Consider the following 27031-nt stretch of genomic DNA (forward strand, 5'->3'; position numbering starts at 1 on the left):
ACAGAAGATGTGGTATATATATATATATATATACAATGGAGTATTAGTCAGGAATCAAAAAGAATGAAAACCTGCCATTTGCAACACCGAGAATAAAATTAGAGTATATTATCCTAAGCCAAATTAGTCAGAGAAAGACAAATATCATAGGACTTCACTCATATGTGGAATTTAAGACACAAAACAGATGAACATAAGGGAAGGGAAGCAAAAATAATATAAAAACGGGGTGGGGGGGACAAAACATAAGAGACTCTTAAAAATAGAGAACTCAGGGTTGCTGGAGGGCGTGTGGGTGGGGGGATGGATTAAATGGGCAAAGGGCATTAAGGAGGGCACCTGCTAGGATGAGCACTGGGTGTTCTATGTAGGGGATGAACCACTGGATTCTACTCCTGAAACCATTATATGCTAATTTGGATGTAAATTAACAATAATAATAAAACAATAATAAAGAACTCTCAAACCCCAACGGTAGAAGGACAACCCATTTTGACAACAGGCAAAAGACCTGAAGAGAAACACTGTGGGGCGCCTGGGTGGCTCAGTTGGTTAAGTGTACAACTTCAGTTCAGGTCACGAGCTCACTCACAGCCCATGGGTTCAAGCCCCAAGTCAGGTTCTGTGCTAAGAGCTTGGGGCCTAGAGCCTGCTTTGGACTCTGTGTCTCCCTCTCTCTCTGTCCCTCCCTCACCTCTCAAAAATAAACATTTTTTAAAAAATAAAAAAAAAAAATGCACTAAAGAGCACGTGTCTGTGCTTGTATTTCATTTCCTCTAGTCATTTGTACAGCTACTATTTAGAACAGACCAGCTCAATATAGAAAGATTGTCAGAATATACTGACTGCTGAAAAGAACAGATTACTTTATGATTCCACTTTTGGCAAAAAAAAAAAAAAAAAAAAAAAAGTCATGTATATGGAAAAGGATATTCCATGGGATTAACAGATCTCAGGAAGAGTAGGAATGTGAGTTTGAGGGGTTTTTACTTATTCTATTTTCTGATTTTCTAAAATGAATATGTAATAAAAGATTTTAAATAGGATAAAAGTCTATTCACCTTTTATGGCTTAATGGTTTTATTCCATGAAGTTTTCTGACTACCATCATCTTCTTCTTCTAAGAAGTCTGTTCTTCCTATTTTTTTTAAAGTTTATTTATTTATTTTGAGACAGAGAGACTGCAAGCGGGGGAAACGCAGAGAGAGAGAATCCCAAGCAGGCTCCGCAGGGCCAGCGCAGAGCTCAAGATGGGGCTTGAACTCACAAAACCGAGATCATGACGAGAACGGAAATCAGACACTCAACCAACTGAGGCACGCAGCCACCCAGAAGTCTGTTCTTTTTAGTCACTAGTTACTACCACCATTCAGCATCTAATTACAGTAAACCCTTGGATTGCGAGTAACTTGTTTTGCTAGTGCCACAAGATGAGCAAACATTTCTAATAAATTTTAACTTGATACACGAGTTATGTCTTGCACCACAAGTAGTATGTGATGCTGAACATCACAAGATCACAAGTGAGCCAATGGTTCCTCTCTCTCTCCGTCTCTCTCTCTCTCTGCGGAATTGTGGGTAATAGTCTCCCATGCTCGGATCCCTGGTCTCAGGCTGCGGTGTTTGGCAGGAATCAGTGATTTTTCAGAACGCTGGAAGGTGCCCACAACTGGCACTAGTATATTTTTGTCACTTCAAAGCACCTATGGACAGTCTTTGCTTTTTCATACGAGAGTAAGCTTAGGAATGTTTTGCTTCCTTCTAGGTCAGGCTGCCTGAGATATAGACCCTTTCTTCTCCTGCCTTAGTTCCAGTTATGTTAAATACAGTATATGACAAGAGTTCATTAATATAGTACTGTAGTCAACATCCGTGCAAGCATATACAATGGCCTCTGTGCAGAAAAAGATTCTATTGAGCTAATAGACAGCAGTGATTCCGTTAGTGATAGTCAAAGTCATCCTACACAATAACCCTCCTCTGTCTCATCTCCCTCACACCAGCCACGAAAATTTTCAAAGCTAAGTGCAGGTTAATTTATTTATTCTTCTTTATATATTGTATTTTCTTTATTATTTTGTATTATATGAGAGTATTGTAATCATTTTTATATGAATATTTTTGGGTTTTGGAACGAATCATCTGAGTTTCCATTATTTCTTATGGGGAAATTTGCTTTGATATATGTAAGTGCTTTGGATTACAAGAATGTTTCCAGAACAAATTATGCTTGCAAACCAAGGTTTTGCTGTATTAGAAAACCATGATTTTTCAACTGTCATAGGAATAATTGATTTAGGCAAGGATCACTGGATGCTAAAACAAGTAAATGAAATGGTGATGAGAAATAGGATCTTTACATAGTCTCAAGGTGTCTCCCCCCAAATTATTATAAAGGGAGAAAGAACAACTTCGCAGTGGAGAGCCCAGGCAGACACCACCCTAACAAAGCACTCCAATTTATCTCAAGTCACAGGACAAATAAACATCCTGTACCTCTTTACATAATACACTGCAAAGAACAAAACTTCCCTTCAATGGTATTCCTGCCCAAAATGTATAACCTTAATCTAATCACAAGGAAACATCAGAAGAGCCCAAACAGAGAGGCACTGTACAAAATAACTGGCCTGCACTCTTCAAAAATGCCAGGCCCAAAACAGCAAGAACAAAAAGAGCAAGCCGAGAACATTTTCACAGCAACGAGACTAAGGAAACAGGACAGCCAAACGCAGCGTGTGCTCTCTTGCTGCACGAGGCTAGATGAGCTCGACGCCATTACTGGGATAACTGGCTGAATTTTATGAGGGTCTATGGATCAATGTAAAATATATGGCTTGTGACAACAGATTGTGTTTATGGGAAAGAATGTCCAAGTACTTAGGAAATACACTATCAAGTATTTAAGGGTAAAAGGGCATGATATCTACAACTTACTCATAATGCTTCAGAAAAAAAAAAAAGTATATAGAAAGTAGATGATAAAGCAAAAGGGGCAAAATATTTGTTAAAATTCGGTAAAGAATATATGGAAATTCCTTACACCATGCTTGCAACTTGTTTCCAAGTCTTAAATTATATCAAGATATAAAGATACAACAAATACCCAAAAATATCTGTTTAATAGTGAGTGGGAAAAATCCTAGGTGGAATATGACTAAGGTTTTGTTATACAGTCTGGTGGTTTCAACCACTAACAATTATCAAAATTTATAGTGTCTTCATTTTTAAGTTAATAAATATTTAATTTATGAAAATCAGTAACAGTTACCTTTTCCTCTCTTCCTTTATTTTGCTCTTTCTTTTCCCGACAACGAACAGCTTTCCCTCTGTCGTTGTGCAGACTGTGTGCAGATGAACGGTGAACTCTGGCAGTTGTATTTGGTCGATTACTGTGCGGTTTAGGGTCACCGTACTGAGGAGACTGGCGTTTTCTAGGTCCTGGCGAGGGCCTAATTAGACGCAAGATCATGAAAATCATAATGAACTCCTGGAGGTAGTCCAAATATACATGGACACATTATCATGTGTAAGTTAAAGTTTATGAACTAACGAAACCAAGGCAATAACGGAATACAAGACAGGACTGAATAAATTTAAGTCACTGAAATCTAAGATTTAACGTATAAATCTGGCACAGATTTAACGAGAAGAAGAGACTGCAGTATGGTTATATGGTAAAAATAACAGAAATGATCATCACCTCTCCTTTGAGAGGAAATAACTAGTGTACATCAAGTACTGATGTACTAACGAAAAATTAGTTTGATTCTTTGGAAACTGACAAGACAGCAATCAACGAAGAGTTTTATAAAAAGAACCGAACACAGCAGGTACAGAATTCACATTTATCCACTGGTACATGTGCAAGTTGACACTATTTTTTTCCCTGAGATAGAGCACAAGCAAGTGCATGTGTGTACAAGTACAAGTTGGGGGAGGGGCAGAGAGAGAGAGAGAGAGAGAGAGAGAGAGAGAGAGACAGAATCCCAAACAGGCTCTGCACTGTCAGCGCAGAGCCCGATAGAGGGCTCCATCCCACAAACTGTGAGATCATGACCTGAGCCGAAATCAAGAGTTGGACACTTAACCAACCAAGCCACCCACCTGTGTGCCCTATGTTGACACTATTTGATTTAGAATATATCATAGTTCTTATATTTTAATTAATAAAATTTCACCATTTTGCTACGGACAGTTACGAGGACTGATGTATAGTGTTTTACATTCACATACGTTGCCTTATGTCACCTTTATTTCTGAGGCAGGATTCATACCTCTCAAATATTTCTCAGAGTCCTACACTTGGTTGGGGCCATTAAAATGAGCAATAGAAAAGGTAAGAGAGGCCGATCCTCAAATACCTCAAGTAAAGGTAAGAGATGCATAAAGCTAGGCAAGCATACCAGAAAGTGTAAAGAGATCTAGTGCTATCAATGACCTCAAGAAGACCGAAAATAAACTGGGCCTGGAAACACAGGAGATGAACTAAACACAAGGGTATAACTGCAGATAAGAAAATCAGTGTAGAAAAGGAAAGATATCAAAATGAGCATAAGCGGGGTGCCTGGGTGGCTCAGACAGTAAAGCGTCAGACTTCGGCTCAGGTCATGATCTTGCAGTTTGTGAGTTTGAGTCCCACATTGGGCTCTGTGCTGACAGCTCAGAGCCTGGAGCCTGTTTCGGATTCTGTGTCTCCCTCTCTCTCTACCCCTCCCCTACTCATGCTCTGTCTCTCTCTGTCTCAAAAACAAATAAAACATTAAAAAAAAAATTTTTTTTTTAATGAGCATAATTTAGGTAAAGGATTCTAAAGACACTAACCATAAAAACAATGGTGAGCATTCAGAGATGATACTGAACAGAGAAGATGGTTCAGTAAGTAGGAAATCTGAATACCAGTTCAAGAGGCTTGGCTCTTAGCTAAATGCTGCTGATAAGGTTTTAGAATGACAAGTCTAGTGCTGTATAAGATACGCTGATAAAGGAAACAGAAAGCAGGGAGATATGGGCAGGTTACAAGTGTCACTGAGGCGTGAGGCGAGGGCCTAGCTTAAGGCAGTAAGCAAGAAGAGTCCAAGAGATGTACTTGGATACTCCTGGACATGGAAAATTGAGAATGAGGATTTGACAGGATAAAAAAGCCAAACCAATGTGGAAGGAATGACAGGGGTTCAATTTTGGATTTAGACACCTGGATGGTCAAGTGGAGATATTTCTTTAAAACATATATTTATTTCTCCCTTACTAGAAAAATAATATAAAACAGAAAACTGAGACATAATCAACTATAAAGAATAAAGGTCACCTGTAACCCCATTATTCAAAGTTAGCCACTTAACATATTAGTTTACCGTCTTATAGTTGCCTTTTATTTAAACAAAATAGGAACCAATGTACACACATGCACTCGTATTTTCTCTCCTCATATCATAAGACATTTCCTGTATCATCACCTCATAAATGGCTTTTAATGACTAGATGGCAATTACGTATAAAGTGTACCACATTTTATCCACTTCTTACTGCTAGCTATTCTTTCATCCAAAATACAATTTACTGAACTATTACTATTGATAGGCACTACTCTATGCATTAGGGATAAAGCATTTATATAAGTTTAATAAAACCTTTACTCTTATAGACTTACGTACACGTATGTATATGTGTGTGGAGAAGGGGCATCAACGAAGATATGAACAGCACGTCAGATGATGCTAAGTGCTATCAAGAAAAATAAAGAAGGGTAGGGGCTATGATTGGGGGGCGGTGGAATTTCAGGTAGGAGATCTGCTCAGAGACCTTCCTGAGGTGACGTTTAAGTCGAGACCCGAAGGAAATGAAGAACAAGTCATAAACATCTGAGCTGAAGAAAAGGCAAGTGCAAAGAACTGAAGCATCTGTGTGTGTGACCTGTTCGCAGAGGAAGACAATGGTAAGACCTGAGGTCCTAGAGGTAGGGAAACAAGACTCATGTGCTATTGAAGGATATGATGAAGACTTTGGGTTTTATTGTGAGATAAGAAGATATTTGAGGGATACTAGCTAGCTTTAAAAGGTTTTAAATTGTATTTTATTTTTTAAAGTGTATTTATTTGGAGGGAGGGAGGGAGACAGAGAGAGAGAGAGAGAGAGAGAGAGAGAGAGACACTAAGGAAAGGCACAGAGAGTGGGAGACAGAGAATCCCAAGCAGGCCCCATGCTGTCAGCACAGAGACCGATGCTGGGCTCAGTCCCACCAACTGTGAGGTTGTGACCTGAGCCCAAATCAAGAGCCAGACACTTAACCAACTGAGCCACCCAGGTGCCCCTATTTTTTATTTTTTAGAAAGAAAGAGTGCATGAGTTAGGGAGAGGGGTAGAGGGAGAGAAAAAATCTTATGCAGGCGCCACACGGAGCTGAGCTCAATCCCACAACCATGGGATCACAACCTGAGCCAAAATCAAGAGCTGGATGCTCAACCAACTGAGCCACCCAGGCTGCTCTATTAACTGGCTTTTAAAAAATATTTTTTAAAAAATCACATTTATAGCTTTGAAGCTATTTCTAATCTTTGCTCTAAAAGGCTCAGTGGGGGCGCCTGGGTGGCTCAGTCAGTTGAGCGTCCGACTTTGGCTCAGGTCACGATCTCGCGGTCCGTGGGTTCAAGCCCCGTGTCGGGCTCTGGGCTGATGGCTCGGAGCCTGGAGCCTGCTTCCGATTCTGTGTCTCCCTTTCTCTCTGCCCCTTCCCCGTTCATGCTCTGTTTCTCTCTGTCTCAAAAGTAAATAAACGTTAAAAAAAAAATTAAAAAAAATAAAAAATAAAAGGCTCAGTGAACCTCCTTGTGTCGACATTTCTGCGTACAACCATAGAAGAGAAAACTGGATCAACTGAATCTGTTCTTAAATGGACTAAAATCTAGCTGATTACAAGAATCACCAACAGAGTTCAAGAATGAACAAGCTCTCTTAAGCATAAGTACAAATGAAGGCAAACAAAAAATAGGTTTGAAGGACAGTCAGTTGAGGGAGCAAGTAAAATAAACTACAGGAAGAAACAAAGATGCAGCAAATAACGTCAAAGAAGAGAAATTTACAGGGGCGCCTAGGTGGCTCAGTCGGTTGAGCGTCCGACTTCGGCTCAGATCATGATCTCATGCTTCATGAGTTCGAGCCCCGCGTCAGGCTCTGTGCTGACAGCTCAGAGCCTGGAGCCTGCTTCAGATTCAGCCTGCTATGATTTGTTCTACTGCTTCAGATTCTGTGTCTCCCTCTCTCTCTGCTCCTCCCCTGCTCATGTTCTGTCTCTCTCTCTCTCAAAAATAAAATAAACATTAAAAAAAATTAAAAATATGGGGCACCTGGGTGGCTCAGTCGGTTGAGCAACTGACTTCAGCTCAGGTCATGATCTCACGGTCTGTGAGTTCGAGCCCCGCGTCGGGCTCTGGGCTGATGGCTCAGAGCCTGGAGCCTGCTTCGGATTCTGTGTCTCCCTCTCTCTCTGCCCCTCCCCCACTCATGCTCTGTCTCAGAAATAAACATTAAAAAAAAATTTTTTTTTAATTAAAAATAAATAAATAAAGGGGGGTGTGTCTGAGTTGCTCAGCTGGTTGAGAGTCCAACTCTTGATTTGGGCTCAAGTCGTGATCCCAGGGTTGTGGGATCAAGCCCCACATTGGGCTCTGTACTGCACATGAAGCCTGCTTCTTTCTCTCTCTCTCTTTCTCTCTCTGTCCCTCTCCCCAACTCATGCTCTCTCTCAAAATAAAAAAAAACAAAACATTGAAATCAACTAAATTTTCACTGGGCACATGTATTCATTGGAAAGTTCTTACCAATGACTGAGAGATGAGTTACAGGGATGTTATGGACTGAATGTTTGTGCCCTCCCCCACTTCATTATGTTAAATCCCTCACTCCCAATGAAACCATTTAGGGTACAGGATTAATTACAGTTGGGGGTGCCTGGCTGGCTCATTCGGTAAAGCATGTGACTCTTGATCTCAGGGTTGTGAGTGCAAGCCCCACACTGGGCGTGAAGCCTACTTTAAAAAAAAAAAAAAAGTTAAATAAAGCCTTGATGTGAGGACTGTGTCCTTCTAAGAGACACACAGAGTTTGCTCATTCCCTCTGCCATGTAAGCACAGAGAGAAAGCAGCTGTCTGCTTAGGAAGAGTCTTCACCAGGAACCAAACTAGCTAGTACTTTGATCTTGGACTTTTTAGCCTCCAGAACTGTGAAAAATAAAGAAATAAATTTCTGTTAAGTCATCCAGTCTGGGGCAATTTGTTATGGCAACACGAACAGACTAATAATACATGGGCCAAATGATGATTCTCCAGAAAAAGGAAAGAAAAAAGAAAGTAAATAGAAGTAAAACATATTTCTAGGCAAGAAAAAATAAAAACGCAACTTGACTCAGCTATGATTTGTTCTACTGAAATTAAGAAAAAGGTAACCATAAATGTAGAAAAAGATTCACCCACAAATATTGACTTTATAATAACAAAAAGGGGAAAACAACCAATAAGAACATGGTTAACTATGTAGATTATACATAACCCTTTAAAACCAAAATATAACAGAAAAAATAGTACAAATAAGTGCTTATGAGCAAAGGAAAAATTTAGTAAATATTAAAAAGTGAGTTGGGGCGCCTGGGTGGCTCAGTCAGTTAAGTGTCTGACTTCCGCTCAGGTCATGATCTCACGGTCCGTGAGTTCGAGCCCCGCGTTGGGCTCTGTGCTGACAGCTCAGAACCTGGAGCCTGTTTTGGATTCTGTGTCTCCCTCTCTCTGGCCCTCCCCTGTTCATGATCTGTCTCTCTCTGTGTCAAAAATAAATAAACGTTAAAAAAAAAAATTAAATAAAAAGTTATGAGTCAATAACACAATATTAGTACTTTTACCTGGAGCTGAGGAAAATTAAAGTGGCAGTACCCATTAGCTGATCATAAAGTGGAAAGGGAGCATTGTGGCATGTGCTTCTCAAAGTGTGACCCATGGACCACTAGTATGATGTGGATGTTGTTGGATGTGTTGGATGTGTTTTTACAAACTGCGGTTTGTGGCAACCTATCAAGTCCGTTGGTGCCATTTTTCCTACATCATTTGCTCATTTTGTGTCTCTGTGTCACATTTTGGTGATTCTTGTAATGTTTTAAACTTTCTCATTATTATTAGATTTGTTATGGTGATCTGTGATCGGAGATTATAACTTGTTGAAAGCTCAGATAACGGTTACCATTTTTTAGCAACAGAATATTTTTATTTTATTTTTTTAAGTGTATTTATTTATTTAGAGAGGGAGAGCATGTGGAGTGGGCAGAGAGAGAGACACACAGGAAGAGAGAGAGAGAGAGAGAGAGAGAGAGAGAGAGAGAGAGAGAGAGAGAATCTCAAGCAGGCTCTGCAGAGCCCCATGCGGGCTTGAACTCACAAACTGCGAGTTCATGACCTAAGCCAAAACCAAGAGTCAGATGCTTAACCAACTGAGCCACCCAGGCACCTCAGCAATATTTTTCAATTAAGGTATGTACATTGTTTTTTTTAAGACATAATGCTATTGCACACTTAACAGATTACAGTATAGTGTAAACATAACTTTTATATGCACTGGGAAACCAAAATATTTATGTGACTTTGTTGAACCCACAACTATCTCCTAGGTATGCCCGTATTTTATCAGACTCTCAGGAGTGAACACCCAGCATCTACATTTTAATGAGTTTCCCAATAGATCTTAGGTATACTAGAGTTTGAGAATAAGTGGTATGGCAGAGAATTCCAGCTTTGTAATCAAATATATCTGGGTTCAAACTCTAGCTCCACCAATTATTAGCTTTGTGATAATGGGAAAAAGTTATCTGACTGCACTGTACTTCAAGCTATCTTATCTAAAATACAAAAAAAAAGAACATGGCTTATTTGAAAGGCTAACTGTGAATAAATGAAATAACATGTGTAGTCTCTAATAGTGGTTAGGACACGTGAGCACTCAATATCTAACACCTATTGTAAAATACAATCAAGAATTGAGAGTTACAATGACAACGTGAAACTGAAAAACATCTGAGCGATGTCTTAGTGCAAGGTTCTCAAACTGATTAGGAGGCAAAGAATCTGCAAGTTGGTGTTCTTCACAGAATGCTATATTTGCACATTTAAACCCACAATACAAACTAGGAAATCTGTTATGTCAGTGAAACAGACAAGTGATATCCATTAAAAAATGTGCAGTGAAACTAAGCACAACTGGCTGTGTAGAGCATTCCGGAAATATCACTACTAAAGTGATATTGGCCAGCTACAGGTAATAGGAACCTGGGGGGAAAATGTCAAAGAGAAACCTAAAATAGAGAACATTTTATTTATTTATTTACTTATTTTCTGTGAATCAAAAAGCCCATTTTGGGGCACCTGGGTGGCTCAGTAGATTGAGTGTCCAACTTCGGCTCAGGTCACGATCTCATGGTTTGTGAGTTCGAGCCCTGCATTGGGCTCACTGTTGTCAGCACGGAGCCCCCTTTGGATCTTCTGTCCCTTCTCTCTCTGCGCCTCCCCGCTTGCACTCTCTCTCAAAATTAATCTTAAAAAAAAAACAACTCATTTTTCGGGGTGGCTCAGTTGGTGAAGCATCTGACTCTTGATTTTGGCTCAGATCATGATCTCACGGTTCATGAGCTCAAGCCCTGAGTCAGGCTCTGCACTGACAGTGTGGAGCTTGCTCGGGATTTTCTCTCTCTCTCTCTCTCTCTCTCTCTCTCTCTCTCTCTCTCTCTCTCTCAAAATAAATAAATAAACTTTAAAAAAATTATTAAACTATTTTTCTTAAAAAGCCCATTTCTCATTTTAGCAATTTTGATGAATAGAAGTATTCTGTGATAGCCTATTTGAGAACCACTGTTTTAATCTAACTTCCTCACTTTACATAAGAAAAATTAGAGGCCTAGAAAAGGTTACATGCTTTTCCCAAAACTACAGAAAGTAGAAAAGATAGAATGAGAGCCCAGATATTTCAGTTCCCAGCCCCATGTTCCTTCCCTCAGATAATGTCTCCACTATTATAAGCTCATTCACAAAAGCATGTTTTCGGCTTATTTCCACCTAAGTTCAATTTATTGATATAGGTCATATAGGTCATAGTTAGATGACCCATAGTATAAGCGCTATAAAAGGCATTCAGTAAAAAATGCTCTCCTGTTCCTCTCCCTGCCACCTAGTCCTCCTAGATGTGACCAATGTTGTCAGTTTCCTATGCTAATTTGTTTCTTAAAAGGTGTCTACTTACCTTCGTTCAACAGGTACAGGCAGGGACCAGACCTCCCCCTCGGACGCTGGAAGCTCGTGTTGGGCAGCTTTCAGTGGAGTGTGGTCTAGTTTAAAGCTCTCCAGTGTCTTCATGATATCTTTAACATGCTTAGCTTCCACATTTATTTCCTGCCAAACCTGGTTTCAACGGAGAATATGACTCTTTATATCTGTAACTGATAATTCACTGCCAAGATTAAACTAGGGCCATTTATTACACATGTTAGAAACCTCCATTTTGACATCAGCTATACTGTAAATCACACCCAAATATTCTGTCAAAATTTTAAGAATGATTAAGTTTTTGTTTTCAATTGCAAGACAAAATGAATTAAATATTCTGAATAATTAAGCCACGTTCCTGACTTATGATTCATATTCAAATTACATAACAAATTGACGATAGCTAAAACTTTCTTTTTGGAAAGTTTGAATAATACTTTTCTAAGTTAATTCTCTAATGGTTTTCATGGTATGTGACTGACTCTCAAAATGGTGATGAGAATGCACTAATTTCATAACTCATTAATGGACTGCAACCCACAGTTTGAAAGATATGGCTTCAGATGAAAATGGCCCAATTCACACACAACCAAGATTGTTTTAAGCATTGCTGACTCAATTTAAAAACAACATACACAAAATATTGAAATAAAGTTGGTAATGTTTTGTTTGAAAACTAAACGAGGGGTGCCAGGCTGGCTCAGTTGGTAGAGCGTGTGACTCTCAATTTCAGGGCTGTGAGTTTGAGCCCCATGTTGGATGTAGAGATTACATAAAAATAAAAAAGTCTTTTGGGGCGCCTGGGTGGCGCAGTCGGTTAAGCATCCGACTTCAGCCAGGTCACGATCTCGCGGTCCGTGAGTTCGAGCCCTGCGTCAGGCTCTGGGCTGATGGCTCAGAGCCTGGAGCCTGTTTCCAATTTTGTGTCTCCCTCTCTCTCTGCCCCCCCCCCCATTCATGCTCTGTCTCTCTCTGTCCCAAAAATAAATAAACGTTGAAAAATAAATAAATAAATAAATAAATAAATAAATAAATAAGTCTTTTAAAAAACAAAGCTAAATGATTTAGTATCTTTACAAAAAAAAGGCTTAGACTTTTAAAATAAAAGTCTCCAGCCTACAGAACAAAAATCTTTCAGTGACAAACTTAAGACTCTATGAAATAAACTATTTCCCTCTTCTGGTAATGTAAGGGACATGCAGACAGATTTAGGGGAAAAGATTTAAGTTCAAAGAGGTAGGATACTTCTCTCTTTTAAAGAAATTAAGGACAAGTATGGAATAAGTTCAAAGAAGCAGTTTAGTAGAATCTGAGGGAAATATTCAACCGAGAAGACCGGCTCAAAAAGACTATTAAATTCTGTCATATTGTTTTCCTCCGTGATAAAGCTGAACCTTGTTAGAAATGCCACCTTCAAGTGGACTTATAATTTCTACACTTTGCACCTGTAAATTTCTACTGGTCTTCAGTGACTAACATTCCTCAAATGGGATTCAAATATAGTCTGCTTCCTAACAGTCTACAGAAAGTACGGTACCCATGAGATCCGGGTGCCATCTGCAGTTTCAACAATGGCTTAATAAAGTCCATTCTAATTTTACCAGGTAAAAGGTAACAAATGTGATTTAGAAAAAAAGGTCAAAATTATTTCTTTCATCTATTAGATTCCAACAACTATAATTGAGAACTCATAATACCGATGATGGTGAATATAGACTATTACTAATATAAAAAAAAAATTCAAGTAACATTGTATACAAATCCATGTAACAAATCACTCTTCATGTATAACTGCAAAAAGCCCTAACAACCTCCACGTCTTCTCTTCTGAGTACTTACACCATTAAAACACACAGCAGCCACGATTCTCACCTGTTGCCATTTCTGCTGGAGATAGGTATCTTTGACTGAATACAGATACTTGTTCATCTGGTCAAGAACTCCCTGGTAATAGACCATGGCAGAGTCATAGTTCCCCAGCAATGCATATTCACGAGCCAATTTTACATTCTCACTAATCATGAGAAGACTCATGCTCAATTGTAAGCTAAAAAAAAAAAAAGAAAAGAAACATTTTCACAGGTCTCTGAAAAATAAGTTGCAACACAGAGTTTCTTTCAAGTATACTTTCCAGGGCTCCGTCAACATGCTCACAATCACACACACTGCGCTGTCCATCTCTGTATTTGCTCATGCCATTTCCACTCCTTCAAAGAAGTTTCTAGGTTCCCATGGGGAAACGAGCCCTGATGTGTCAAAGCCCAGCTCAGAGGGCAGTTCTCCCAGTCTGTCTGCCCTCTGAACTTCTCAGTTTGAAATAAACTCTCTGCCTTCTAATGCCCCCTGGCACTTTACTGGGACCTTTCATAGCAAGACATGTGCCTACTCTGAATTACAGTTACTGATATATGTCTTATCTTTTCTTGGAGAGCAGGATTTATATCTGAAAGATGTGAGACTATCCTCAGTGCACGACATGCAAGTGTTACTGAACAAGTGCAGAGCAAATGCACAATGTCAGACAGTTTTGGAAGGTGGTTTGAAAACATGTGTTTTGAAGTTAGAACAATCTTGGTTAGAATTCTAATTCTGACACCTTGGTCAAATCCTTTAACGTTTCTAAGCTTCAGTTTTTCAATATGTAAAACTGAGATAGTACTACTTCCCAAGACGTGCACTATAAGGAATAAATGACTATTTAAAGTATCTAGCATACTACTTGGCAAATAATAGGATGTCAACCTTCCCTGCATCTTCCCTAAAACTATCTCTATCACAGTCTCTGTATTAGTAGGATATGGATATATGGATGTGGCTATAAAGCATCAGAAAGAGGCGCTCGGTAAATGTCAGCTTCGTTGATGTTGACAATAATTGCTGTTACTAACTGCACATAGCATGGTGTAGTTCAGAGTAAGTTAGGGTAGTGGCTCTCAAAATAAAAAGAAATTTGAAACGCACGGTGAAAGAACTGCTCTGAGTTCAAATGAATGAAGTTCCAAGGCTGTGGAACTAGAAAATACAGGAAAGCTGAGAAGAGACAGATGTGTGAAGGAAACGAGATGATTTTTTTCTGACTCCTTTTGTCAGTGGGCTACTCAAACAGCTGTGTCTCACAGATGAACAGAGATGACTTCAATGTGGGGCCCTCTCTAGCTAGCCTAATCTAGCCAGAGGCTTTCTTAAAATTGTGGTTTTGACCCCTCCCTTCCCCACCCCACCTATGGGTCAAGTGACGCAACAGAGCTTAAGTCTGATAGAGACCACTATGGCTCTTGTGTTATTATTTAAATTCTCTAATCGGGGATGAGGTTTTGTGAAAAAGCATGCCAAGCAAAATTCTTGAGTTTAATTTAGTGCAGACTGTTTAGCTAGTGTGCAGAGCAAGGAGAATGATGGCAGACCAACCAGGAATATCTAACAAACACTACATTACACACAGGACTAGAAAGATTTCCTGCCAAATAGACAAGAGAAGGTAATCAAACCCACAGAGCCGGAATTAGAGGACTGTATAAAGCAAGATTAATAGGAAATATTGCCGGACAGAAAAGTTAAAAACCAGCACTGCTATCTACAGCAGAGCAGAAAAGGGAGGACACTTGCTCCCTAGGACAGAGATTACAGGGAGATGGGATCACCTCAGTGGAGACGCAAGGTTGTCAAAATCACACCAAGAGCCTCAGGCTTCCATTCTCGGCCAGTCTTTGGCAGTTCGCATTCTCTAACCAGCAAAAGGCACAACTGCGGGGGCACCCAGGTGCTCAGTCAGTTAAGCATCTGACTTCCGCTCAGGTCATAATCTCACAGTTCGTGAGTTCGAGCCGCACACAGGGCTTTCTGCTCTCAGTACGGAGCCTGCGTGGGATCCTCGGTCTCCCTCTCTCTCTGCCCATCTCCCATGCACCTGCGTGCACTCTCAAAAATAAAAAAAAAAAAAGTTAAATAAATAAATAAAGGCGCAGCTGCTGTGCCTCTACCCAGTTAGGCTTAATACATCTCATGTATTATTTACTAGAATCTTTACTTTTTTATAGACTTTTTTATTTTAAGTTTTTTTTAATGTTTATTTATTTTTGAGAGAGAGAGAGAGAGGAGAGACAGAACACAAGTAGGGAAAGGGCACAGAAAGAGGGACACACAGAATCCGAAGAAGGTTCCAGGCTCCAGCTGTCAGCCCAGAGCCCAATGTGGGGCTCAAACTCACGAACCGCGAGATCATGACTTAAGCTGAAGTTGGTTGGTTAAGTGAGCCACCCAGGTGTCACTAGACTTTGTGTGTGTGTGTGTGTGTGTGTGTGTGTGTGTGTGTGTGTGAGAGAGAGAGAGAGAGAGAGAGAGAGAAGGCGGGACAGAGAGAGAAGAAGAGAATCCCAAGCAGGCTCCAAACTGTCAGTGCAGAGCCGGATGCAGGGCTCAAACTCCCAAACCATGAGATTATAACCTGAGCCGAAAGCAAGAGTAGGACATTAACCGACTGAGCCATCCAGGCACCCCTTATTAGGATCTTTAAACCCAAACATCTTTAATCTCAGTATGAGGTTCAATTCCTAAGTAGGGGGCAAACTAAGAAGCCAAGACAGCAACTGGCCCCCTTCCTGAAAACCAATTCTAGAAGAGCCACAGTTACTTTGTAGAAGGTTGATGGATCCTAGAACTGAATACAAAATTCTGAAAAAACACTGAAATACCAGATGGTGATTTCGGTCCCACTGTGTGGGGAGGTACAAGGCAGCTTGGAGGGAAATAGGGCCAGGTTAGATTTTTCTATCTGTGCCTTTCTGAGGTCTATTCTCCTGGGCCATCCTTGCTGACCCTACCCACACTTACTGCTATAGGTCAGAAGAGCAGCTGGATGGAGACATCATGGCAAACCTAGGCCTGGATAGATTGGGGAACTGATAAAAACAGAGGTCAACAGGACAGCTCTGTGAGTGGTCTCTTGCTGCCACACTTCCATTCAGTTTAGGCTAGATGGTAACAACTAAGAAAGACAGTTCTTAGGAATATCAGTTTCCAGGCTCAGAATCCCTACTGGCAGGACTGGGACAGCACACAACTGGGACATCAGGAAATGATGAAGGTGGTTGAATAAGACAGCAGAGACTCAGCACACCGCCCCCCCCCCCCCCCCAAGAAAGTAAACATAATTGGGCTAAGCCATCAATTCAAGAAGCTAGATAAAGACTAACAGAGCAGACCAAAAAGTACATGAAGGGAGAAGATAAAGGGCCAAATTTAAATAAAAACAAAGAGGAGAGGAGAGTGGAACAGAGGAGAGGGGAGGGGAGGGGAGAGGAAAGGAGAGGAAGAAAATCCCAAAACACTGGAAAAGACTTTTTAAAAAAAGCAAAATATGAGTCATTAAAAAATTGAGAAGCAAATCTTGGCAAGTCTGATTAAAGGAAAAGAAAAAAGAACATGCAAATAAATAAAATACAAAATGAAAAAGAGGAAATAACTAGACAGTCTTGAATTGAAAGAAAATAATTTTTTTCTCCTTTCAAAATGTTTCTTCTCTTATTTACTAGAAAATGAAGTTTAAAAAAATTTTTTTACATTTATTTATTTATTTATTTATTTATTTATTTATTTATTTATTTATTTATTTATTTATTTATTTATTTTGAGAGACAGACAGAGACAGAACACAAGTAGGGGAGGAGCAGAGAGAGCAGACACAGAATCCGAAGCAGGATCCAGGCTCCGAGCCGACAGCACAGAGCCCGACGCGAGGCTCAAACTCACAAACCGTGAGATCATGACCTGAGCCGAGGTCGGACGCTTAACCAACTGAGCCACCCAGGCGCCCCGAAAATGAAGTTTTAATGAGAGACCTCTACATTTAAAAAGCTTCAGGCCCAGAGGATTTTTTATAGGTGGGTTTTACAACTACCTTCTAAATAGAAGGTAATTCTAATCACATAAAAGTTGACTGAGAAAACAACGGAAAAACTGACCAACTCTTTTAGGAGGCTGGGCTCACCTCAATTTCAAAATTGAATAAGAACAATATAAAGCCCATTTTGCTTATGAACAAAAATAAGAGCTAACAATGTTTCAAAACACACACTATCTCTGATCAAGAATTATCCCAGGGGGCACCTGGCTGGCTCAACTGGAAGAGCATGTAACTCTTGACCTTGGGGTCGTGAGTTTGAGCCCCATGTTGGGTGTAGAGATTACTTAAGTAAATAAACCTTAAAAAAAAAAAAAGATTTATCGCAGGAAAGCAAAGGTAATTTAAGATCAGAAAATCCATCCTTGGGGCAACTGGGTGGCTCAAGTCAGTTAATGTTGACTGATTTTGGCTCAGGTCATGATCTAAGCCCTGTGTTGGACTCTGTACTGGAAGTGGCTGGTGCCTGCTTAAGATTCTCTCTCCCTTTCCCTCTGCCCCTCCTCCTCCTCCATGCATGCTCTCTCTCCCTGTCTCTTTCTCTTGCTCTCAACAAAAGAAAATCCATTCTGATAATTCCTCATTCTAATGGACAAAAGGACTTCGTACGAAAAAAATAAAGAGAATAAAGGACAATTCATGGAAGGGAAAATCCAAATGGCTACAAGTACAGATACTATTAACAGATGAATGCAAATGAAAGTAATCAGAAACCCCTTTTACATTCACCAGATTCAAAACAAAATGGTAAATCTAATAATACTAAGTACTGGCAAGGATTTGGGAAAAAAGAAACCCTCACATATAATATGTAGACATAAACTGCTATAGTCATTTTGGAGAGCAATCTGGCAGTACTTAGAGAAATTACATGTGCAAATATACTACAACCCAGAAATCCCACTCTTCTCTAAATATTCCAGAGGAAGTCTCACCCGCAGATCCAGAGACTTGTTTTAGGATGTTAATGACAGAATTATTTGAGAAATCAAGGAGTTGGAGGCAATCAACTTATTCCCTGCTAGAGAAATGGGTAAGAAAATGTGGTGGATGCATACTATGGAATACCATGTAGAAGAGGAAGCAATTGACAAAATTTAAAAATAGCAACATGCATAGATCATTGAAATACAGGGTTGGGTGAAATAAAACCCAGACACAGAACAAGATTTAGATCACAACAGCATTTTGTAAATTCAAAATATATATACTATATAAAACACTCTTTTGTCAGGGATATATACACATCGAAAAACACATATTAAATATATTAGAGTATCTTTGGAGGGTAAGATACAGAATAAGTGGAGAAAGAAGATGAAGGCTAAGGAAAAAAACAAATAATACACCCTACAAAAGAAGAGTCTTGTATCAACATATAGCCTCTAAGATGCCCCCTGGTATCCCTACCCTTGTGTAATCACCTTCCCTTGAATATGAGCTTGTTAATAGACAGAATAAGCAAAAATTATGGAATGTCACCTCTGAGATTTGACTGTGACTTCCATCTTGCTCACAGCCTCTTGCTGGCAGCTCTAAGCTGTCCTGTGCAGAGGCTCACATGGCAAAGAACTGAGGGGGACCCCAGGCCAACAGCCAGTGAGGAGGTGAATCCTGCCATCACCATGTAAGGGAGCCTGGAAGCCAATCCTTCCTCAGTTGAGTCTTGAGCTGATTGCAGCCATGACTGCTACCTTGATTACAGCCTGGGAAAGACTCTGAAGCACAAGCACCCAGCTAAGCCATGCCCACAGCCTAACCAAAGAAACTGTGAGATAAAAGTTTGTTGTTTCAAGGGACTAAGTTTTGGAGTAATTTGTTATGAAGAAATACAGCTATGAACTAACTCAAGACTGAGCATCTGAGGTCCAAAGGACAAAAAATTCCATGACCTAAATAGTGATTCCATGGAATCATGACCACTGTAAATATTTCATCTTGATAAAAGCTCCATGCCCAGAGACCATGGCTCTCTGTTACTTACTGACCGATCCCCAGCACCCAGAGCCATGTCTGGCACACAGCAGATAATCAATCTTTGAAGGAACGCATACTGCCAGGTTTTTGTTATAACCACTAAGATTTCTTATCTTTGTCCAGTTCCCGACCCTCAGCACTCTCACATTCCTTGGTCCTCAACTCTTCCTGACCAGAACTGTGTGATGGCTCCTACCCTAAAGCTATAAATGCCCTACGGTGACACCTAGTCTGGAAAACGATGTTAGAAGAGTAGAGCTGGGGCCAGGCGCTGGCAGTAAACAGTGGCTCTAGAGGAGTTGGGTGTCAAGCCTCTATGTCTTTTCCTTAACTGACCCCCTCCACATCTTTCTTCATGTCCTCCTACTAAAAAACAAATTCTAAATCAAGTTGTTACTTATACATAGGTGCCTCCCCCTACTTTTTGTTTTGAGGGCCATGATTCAAAATCCCAAACCTCGTAGAATTCACTCCAGGCCTTCATTGAAGGTTCTGTGTTATGAGTACTTCTAGTCAGATAAAATTCCTTAGCATCCAATGAATTGGCATTTTCTTTTTTTTTTTTTTTTTTTTTAATTTTTTTTTTCAACGTTTATTTATTTTTGGGACAGAGAGAGACAGAGCATGAACGGGGGAGGGGCAGAGAGAGAGGGAGACACAGAATCGGAAACAGGCTCCAGGCTCTGAGCCATCAGCCCAGAGCCCGATGCGGGGCTCGAACTCACGGACTGCGAGATCGTGACCTGGCTGAAGTCGGACGCTTAACCGACTGCGCCACCCAGGCACCCCTGAATTGGCATTTTCTAACAAACAAATGTAAAAGTCAATCCAAGGCCATATTAAAAATGACCTGAAAAATTCTTGATTATCAAAGAAACAATGTGTTTATGAAAATAATATCAGGGGCGCCTGTGTGGCTCAATTGGTTGAGCATCCGACTTTGGCTCAGATGGTGATCTCACGGTTTGTGAGTTCAAGCTCTGCACCAGACTCGTAATGCTATCCGCACACAGTCCAGTTTGGATCCTCTGTCCCTCCCTCTCTCTCTGCCCTTCCCCCGCTTGCACTCGCTCTCTCAAAAATAAACAAACCGGGGCACCTGGGTGGCTCAGTAGGTTAAGCTTCCGACTTCAGCTCAGGTCATGATCTCACAGTTCATGGGTTTGAGCCCCACATCAGTCTCTGTGCTGACAGCTCGGAGCCTGGAGCCTACTTCAGATTCTGTGTCTCCCTCTCTCTCTCTGCCCCGCCCCCACTTGTGTTCTATTTCTCTCTCAAAAATAAATATTTTAAAAAATCAATAAACATTAAAAAAAATGTCTTTAGTTGATTAAATGTGAGACAAAAATAAATTTTCCCATTCGTCCAGTAGTCTCTAAGAAAGCTTTCTCAAATGAATATCAACACTGCAAATTTATGAGATTCTCAAATGTCCAAGAATATAACCTTATCATTTCTAAAACTACTCTGCAGAAGTACAGAAATGAGGTCTACCTAGCACAATATCTGGCAATTAAAAAATATTTTTTTAAGTTTATTTATTGTTGAGAGAGAGACAGAGCACGAGCAGGAAAGGGGCAGAGAGAGAGGGAGACACAGAATCTGAAACAGGTTCCAGGCTCTGAGCTGTCAGCCTGTAGGGCTCTAATCCACAGACCTTGAGATCAAGACCTGAGCTGAAGTCGGATGCTTAATCAACTGTGCCACCCAGGCACCCCAATATCTGGCAATTTTTGAAGAAATTAATATATTTGGAGAAAAGCCTATTGACCAAATTTTAACCACCATGAACAGTAAAGACTATCCACTGGTTCAATTAATAGAACACTTATAAAAATGAGATTGTCCACAGGGCAGCTGGGTGGCTCAGTCAGTTAAGCATCCAACTCTGACTTTGGGCTCAAGTCATGATCTCTCAATTCGTTCACTCTGTGCTGACAGTGTGGAGCCTGCTTGAGATTCTCTCTCTCCCTGTCTCTCTGCTCCTCCTGCATGCTCCTTTCTCTCTCAGAATAAATAAACTTTAAAAAAAAATTTCCTTAAATAAAAATAATCAGATTGTCCAGAAAGTCAGATTCATGATTAGACATTATCAAAGAGAAAAATAACCATAGGTGATGCCTACTTTAGGCATCAACCAACCTTTTGGTTGGTTAAGAACCAACCTTTTGCTTACATGGCTTGTGCATTTATTTTAGCTGATGACTAAATCAATTTCTCTAAACTAAGTAAGATGAAACATGAAATCTTAATTCAAGTAACAGAGTCAAAATTTTTACTTTATTTTATTTTTAAAGTTTATTTCTTTATTTTGAGAGAGAGAGGGAGACAGAATCTCAAGCAGGCTCCACACTGTTGGCACAGAGCCCGACTTGGAGCTTGAACCCATGAACTGTGAGATCATGACCTGAGCCAAGATCAAGAGTCGGACACTCAACTGAATCACCTAGGCACCCCCAGAGTCAAAACTTTTAAATAATAAAAAATATTACAGCAAAATTTCTAACAAACTTAATATTTGCTGTGGTGTGGTATCTCCACAAAGAGACTTAGACTATTGTTTTCTCCTTCAGGATTAGGGGAAAGAAGTGATCAAAGAGACGGAAAAAGAATAGGCAACAGATCCAGTGAAGAAATGGGCAGGGGCACCTGGGTGGCTCAGTCGGTAGAGCGTCCGACTTCAGCTCAGGTCATGATCTTGTGGTCTGTGAGTTCAAGCCCCGCATCAGGCTCTGTGCTGAAAGCTCAGAGCCTGGAGCCTGTTTCGGATTCTGTGTCTCCCTCTCTCTTTGCCCCTCCCCTGCTCATGCTCTGTCCCTCTCTGTCTCAGAAATAAATAAAACATTAAAAAAAATTAAAAAAAAAAAAAAAAAGAAATGGGCAAAAGACATGAATAGACACTTCACCAAAGAAGACATTCAGATGGCCAACTGACACATGAAAAAATGCTCCACATCACTTATCATCAGGGAAATACAAATCAAAACCACAATGAGATACCACCTTACACCTATCAGAATGGCTAACATTAATAACTCAGGCAACAACAGATGTTGGCGAGGATGCGGAGAAAGAGGATCTCTTTTGCATTGTTGGTGGGAATGCAAGCTGGTGCAGCCACTCTGGAAAACAGTATGGAGGTTCCTCAAAAAACTAAAAATAGAGCTACCCTATGACCCAGCAATTGCACTACTAGGCATTTATCCATGGGATACAAGTGTGCTGTTTCAAAGGGACACATGCACCCCCATGTTTATAGCAGCACTAACAACAATAACGAAAGTATGGAAAGAGCCCAAATGTCCATCGAAGGATGAATGAAGATGTGGTATATAAATACAACGGAGTATTACTCGGCAATCAAAAAGAATGAAATCTTGCCATTTGCAACTACGTGGATGGAACTGGAGGCTATTATGCTAAGTGAAATTGTCAGAGAAACACAAAAATCATATGACTTCATTCATATGAGGACTTTAAGAGACAAAACAGATGAACATAAGGGAAGGGAAACAAAAATAATATAAAAACAGGGAGGGGGACAAAACAGAAGAGACTCATAAATATGGAGAACTGAGGGTTACAGGAGGGGTTGTGGGAGGGGGGATGGGCTAAATGGGTAAGGGGCACTAAGGAATCTACTCCTGAAATCATTGTTGCGTTATATGCTAATTAATTTGGATGTAAATTTTAAAAAATAAAAAATAAAATATAATACACACACACACACACACACACACAATAGGAACAGATGCAAACATCTGAGTTCTAAGATTCCTACTCTCTCCCAAAACAACAAATATGGGGACCTCCCTACTCCACACCTAAAAAAATGAGACCATATCAACTCAATTTTAAGGGGTTAGACTGGGCTCCACTAATAAGTGCAGTTTTTACTGTAATGTGCATAGGTCATTCATTCAAGAAATATTTACAGAGCACCTACCCCGTTGCAAGGAATCGCACAGAAGACAAAAATAAGAATTAAACCTGGGCGCCTGGGTGGCTCAGTCAGTTAAGTGCCCAACTCTTGTTTTCAGCTCAGGCCATGATCTCACGGTTTGTGGGTTCAGGCCCTGCATCAGGCTCTGCACTGACAGCACAGAGCCTGCCTGGGATTCTCTCTCTCCCGCTCTCTCTCTGCCTGTCCCCCGCTTGTGCTCTGTCTCTCAAAAATAAATAAACTTAAAAAAAATAAGAATTAAACTTTTAAAACCTTGATGTTTAGAAGAAGGGACATCATTTGATCTATCCTAGGTGTTATTCTTTAGTTACGAAAAAGAAACAAGCATAACATATTATTAAGCTCAGGCTAAAAAATCAACATCAATGTTAAAAATATTTATCTGTAAAACTGATGTCCTAAAATAGAAACAAATGAACCTCAATCACACATTTTCTTGAAGGCATTTCAATAAATCAAGTGTGTGTAACTCTAAAAGTGACAACACACTATTAAGCAACGTTCAGAATGTTCATCTCTGGGATATAAAAACAACCATTAATACTAATTTACAGTCAGTCACTAATGATTATGAAAAAATACAATAAATGAGTGACCCATGACCAATTACAGCATGGCATGCATTTTTCTTACCTTTATAATCATCATATGATTAATGCTCAAGAAGCATGAGAAAGTTATCAAAAGAGTGCCAAAAGAAAAAAAAAAAACTGCTCAGGAAAAAATAATACACATATATATATTTGGTAAACTTTCTCTCAGTTTCCCCTGAATAAAACAAAAATAAATCAGTGAATATAACAATTAAAATGTAATTTAAAAGCTACATTCAAATTGTGCCAATAAACACCACAAGCAAAACCTATTTAGCATGTTATCAACACTGACCATATTGATTTGATACACTATCTTTTTAACCAGTCAGTAGCTAAAAAGAACCCAAACCACTGTTGTAAAGGGAAATTCAACAATGTAAGTACAGTAAATTCTACAAAATTCTCTAATTCTTAGTATTTGTCAGAACGGTGACACCAGTATCAAAATATTATGCAGAATCTGTTGTATAATATGCCTACTATTGAATCTGTAAAATGTAAAAGATTCTCCAATAACCAATGCCATGGAAGAGCTGTGCATAGCTTTCCACAGTCTAGGAATGTCGGAAATTGATCAGCACTCCCCGCCCCCTCTTTTTTTTTTAAGGCATGATACAGGCCACAAGTTAATAGCAATACAAAATAAAGAGTTCTGCCACTATTTCTGTGTGAGAATTTACTGATTACAGATATCATCTCCTTTGGAAAAGACAATAGGGCTGCACAATGAGACATTTAGGCCTCTGAACTTTACAAGAATCTTTCTTGCCACCGGGGTGTTCTATCATTGTGGCAAAGATCTATCGCACACATTCTAAAACAGAAGGAATGTTTCCAGCAGTAACCAAAGGTCTGATTTCAAAGAGCAACACATAAGTGAATGCTTTGAAGAGAGAAAGATGCAACATTGTGCTGCTGGAATTTAGTAACTGATATAAAAATGGCACTCGGCAGTTAAAAGAAAAAGTTATTTTTTATTAAATAAGGGCTGAGACTATTCACTGTAAGGCACTTAAGGGCCCACGTTTATCTCTAACTCCGTCACCGTGGAATATGCCATATGAAACGATGTTTAGAGGGATACATTTTCTAAAGTTCCAACTCTAAACAAAAAGGGCCAAAAGCCTCCCAGAGCACGCCTGGCTCCAGAATAAATAAGAAAGAATATCCTCAACGCTATCACACCACTCCAATAAAATGTAAGAAAAGAAGCTGCATCCCAATGTCAAGGCTTTCGAGGTTTTTCAGGGGTGAGGGTTTGGGGACGGGGGCGTGGATGGATTCAGGAGAAATTCGCTCAAAAAAGCGAAGAAATAAAGAAAGACGTGTTTTTCCGGCCAGAGACGTCTCTAATGACACAGGCCTAGAAATGGGATCGCCAAGAGCCCCCCAAAGTCCTCGGCTGGACAGGATTCCTCAGGCAGGGGAACCGTCACCTGAGCCACAGGTGTCAGCGACAACATCAAGGACCTAAGAAAGACCTCGGCGCAGGCAAGGGCAGGCTCACAGCGGGATGCGCAGAGGGCTCCCATTGTCCGCCCCTAATCCCTCGCCGAGCTGGCCACGGGAGTCGGGGATCCCAGGGCACCGGGAGAGGGAACACTCACCTGTGCCTGCCGAGGCTCCTCGGGAAACCGCCCACCGCCAGGCGGAGGGGAAGGGCCGTGCGTGGCTCGAGGCGGCAAGGAAGCAGGGCCCAGCCCAGTCCCAACCCCTCTGCCCCGTTCAGGGACCCAGCACTGCTGGGTTCAACCGTCACAAGCCCCGGCGCTGCTTCACCTCACCGAGAATTTGAAGGCAAACCCGCCAGGGTCACTTCCGGTGCTGGGGGTGGCCTCGTCAACTCCGGCGCACGCGGGGCGACGCCCCGGGAGCGAGGACGCCGGGCAGCGTGCGCGCGCCGGGCGCCGGGCGCCGGGCGCCGGCCGGGGCCTGGGCCGGGCAGGCGGGGGCGCGCCTGCGCAGTGAGCGCCGCCTCGTGGAGGCCGTCAGGGTGGAGGGAAGTGAGGGTTGAAAGGTTGTAACCGTAGCAGGTATCCTACCTCGGTATTTTTTTCGAAGTTCTTCCTCTTTTTTCCTCCCACTTGGTTTTCTCCACACTCCTCAGAGGATAGGAAGTCAGAGTGTCATTTTACAGGTGAGTGGCAAGGGCCAAATGATTTGTTTGTGACAAAGCCAGTTTTAGAACCAAATACGCAGAATTCCACTGGAGGCGCCTGTCACGGCATAAGATGAATAAAATAGGGAATCGGTAAAGAAAGATATTCGGACCTGCTGCTAGTGGAATTTTATTTTCTTGAAGAACAATTTTTTTTTTTTTTTGGTCATCGTTTTGTTTTTTTTTTTTTAATTTTTTTTTTCAACGTTTTTTATTTATTTTTGGGACAGAGAGAAACAGAGCATGAATGGGGGAGGGGCAGAGAGAGAGGGAGACACAGCATGGGAAGCAGGCTCCAGGCTCCAGGCTCCGAGCCATCAGCCCAGAGCCTGACGCGGGGCTCGAACTCACGGACCGCGAGATCGTGACCTGGCTGAAGTCGGACGCTTAACCGACTGCGCCACCCAGGCGCCCCATTGGTCATCGTTTTAATACAACCAGACAACACACAATACTATGATGTTTCACAATTTATAGATATGTACTCGACAGTGCTATTGGCCGTGCTTCGTCCAGTCTTAATCGCCATCTCCCTCCACCTAAGGTGGAATGAGGCCCTAGATAACGTTTTCCTGTAGGAGTGCATGGGAATTAAAATTCTAATCTTAAATCATCTCAGTAATTTAACAAAGATTTATATAAAGGCAATTCAAGGAAAATATGTCCATTTAGTCCACAAATATTTATTGAGCAACTACTATGCTATTGGCATTGTTGTAGGCATTGATGGATCAAAACAAAACAAAACAAAAAAACTAAAGCTTAAAGTCTTACCTAAGTAGAAAATAATTGTTTTGCTATGGTGGCTAGGAACTGAATTGTAATGAAGCACCGGAAACTATAACTAGTATATCTTAAAAAAACAAAACAAAAAACAATTAGGGGAGGTACATATTAATTACCCTAGTTAGGATGAATCAACCTTCATCTTTTATGTATGCAAATGTATGGTGAATTAGAAAGCCCATTTGTACTTTGAAAACTTCTCAAAACAGGGGCGCCTGGGTGGCTCAGTCCGTTGAGCATCCCACTTCGGCTCAGGTCATGATCTCACAGTTCGTGAGCTCGAGCCCTGCGTCGGGCTCTGTGCTGACAGCTCAGAGCCCGGAGCCTGCTTCCCATTCTGTGTCTCCCTCTCTCTCT

The 27031-nt window shown here is 40.8% G+C and overlaps 1 protein-coding gene across 4 annotated transcripts in view; it reads right to left on the reverse strand.

The window, feature by feature from the left end:
* The window catches only part of KATNA1 (katanin catalytic subunit A1), a 42422-nt gene extending 16525 nt beyond the window's left edge, over nucleotides 1-25897 (reverse strand). The window contains exons 1-4 of one of the 4 annotated variants that reach the window (XM_047859931.1): nucleotides 25773-25897; nucleotides 13167-13341; nucleotides 11272-11429; nucleotides 3272-3452 (exon numbers count right to left, since the gene is read on the reverse strand). In XM_047859931.1, the coding sequence (XP_047715887.1) occupies nucleotides 3272-3452; nucleotides 11272-11429; nucleotides 13167-13328 (501 nt within the window). In that variant the 5' untranslated portion in view covers nucleotides 13329-13341; nucleotides 25773-25897. Of the gene's footprint in view, nucleotides 1-3271; nucleotides 3453-11271; nucleotides 11430-13166; nucleotides 13342-25337; nucleotides 25616-25772 lie in introns of those variants that run through there. The other 3 variants (XM_047859933.1, XM_047859930.1, XM_047859932.1) reach the window with 3 other exon arrangements.
* Between the last annotated feature and the right edge of the window lie 1134 nt (nucleotides 25898-27031).

Source organism: Prionailurus viverrinus, chromosome B2 (assembly GCF_022837055.1).
Source record: "Prionailurus viverrinus isolate Anna chromosome B2, UM_Priviv_1.0, whole genome shotgun sequence".
NCBI classification, from domain to species: domain Eukaryota; kingdom Metazoa; phylum Chordata; class Mammalia; order Carnivora; family Felidae; genus Prionailurus; species Prionailurus viverrinus.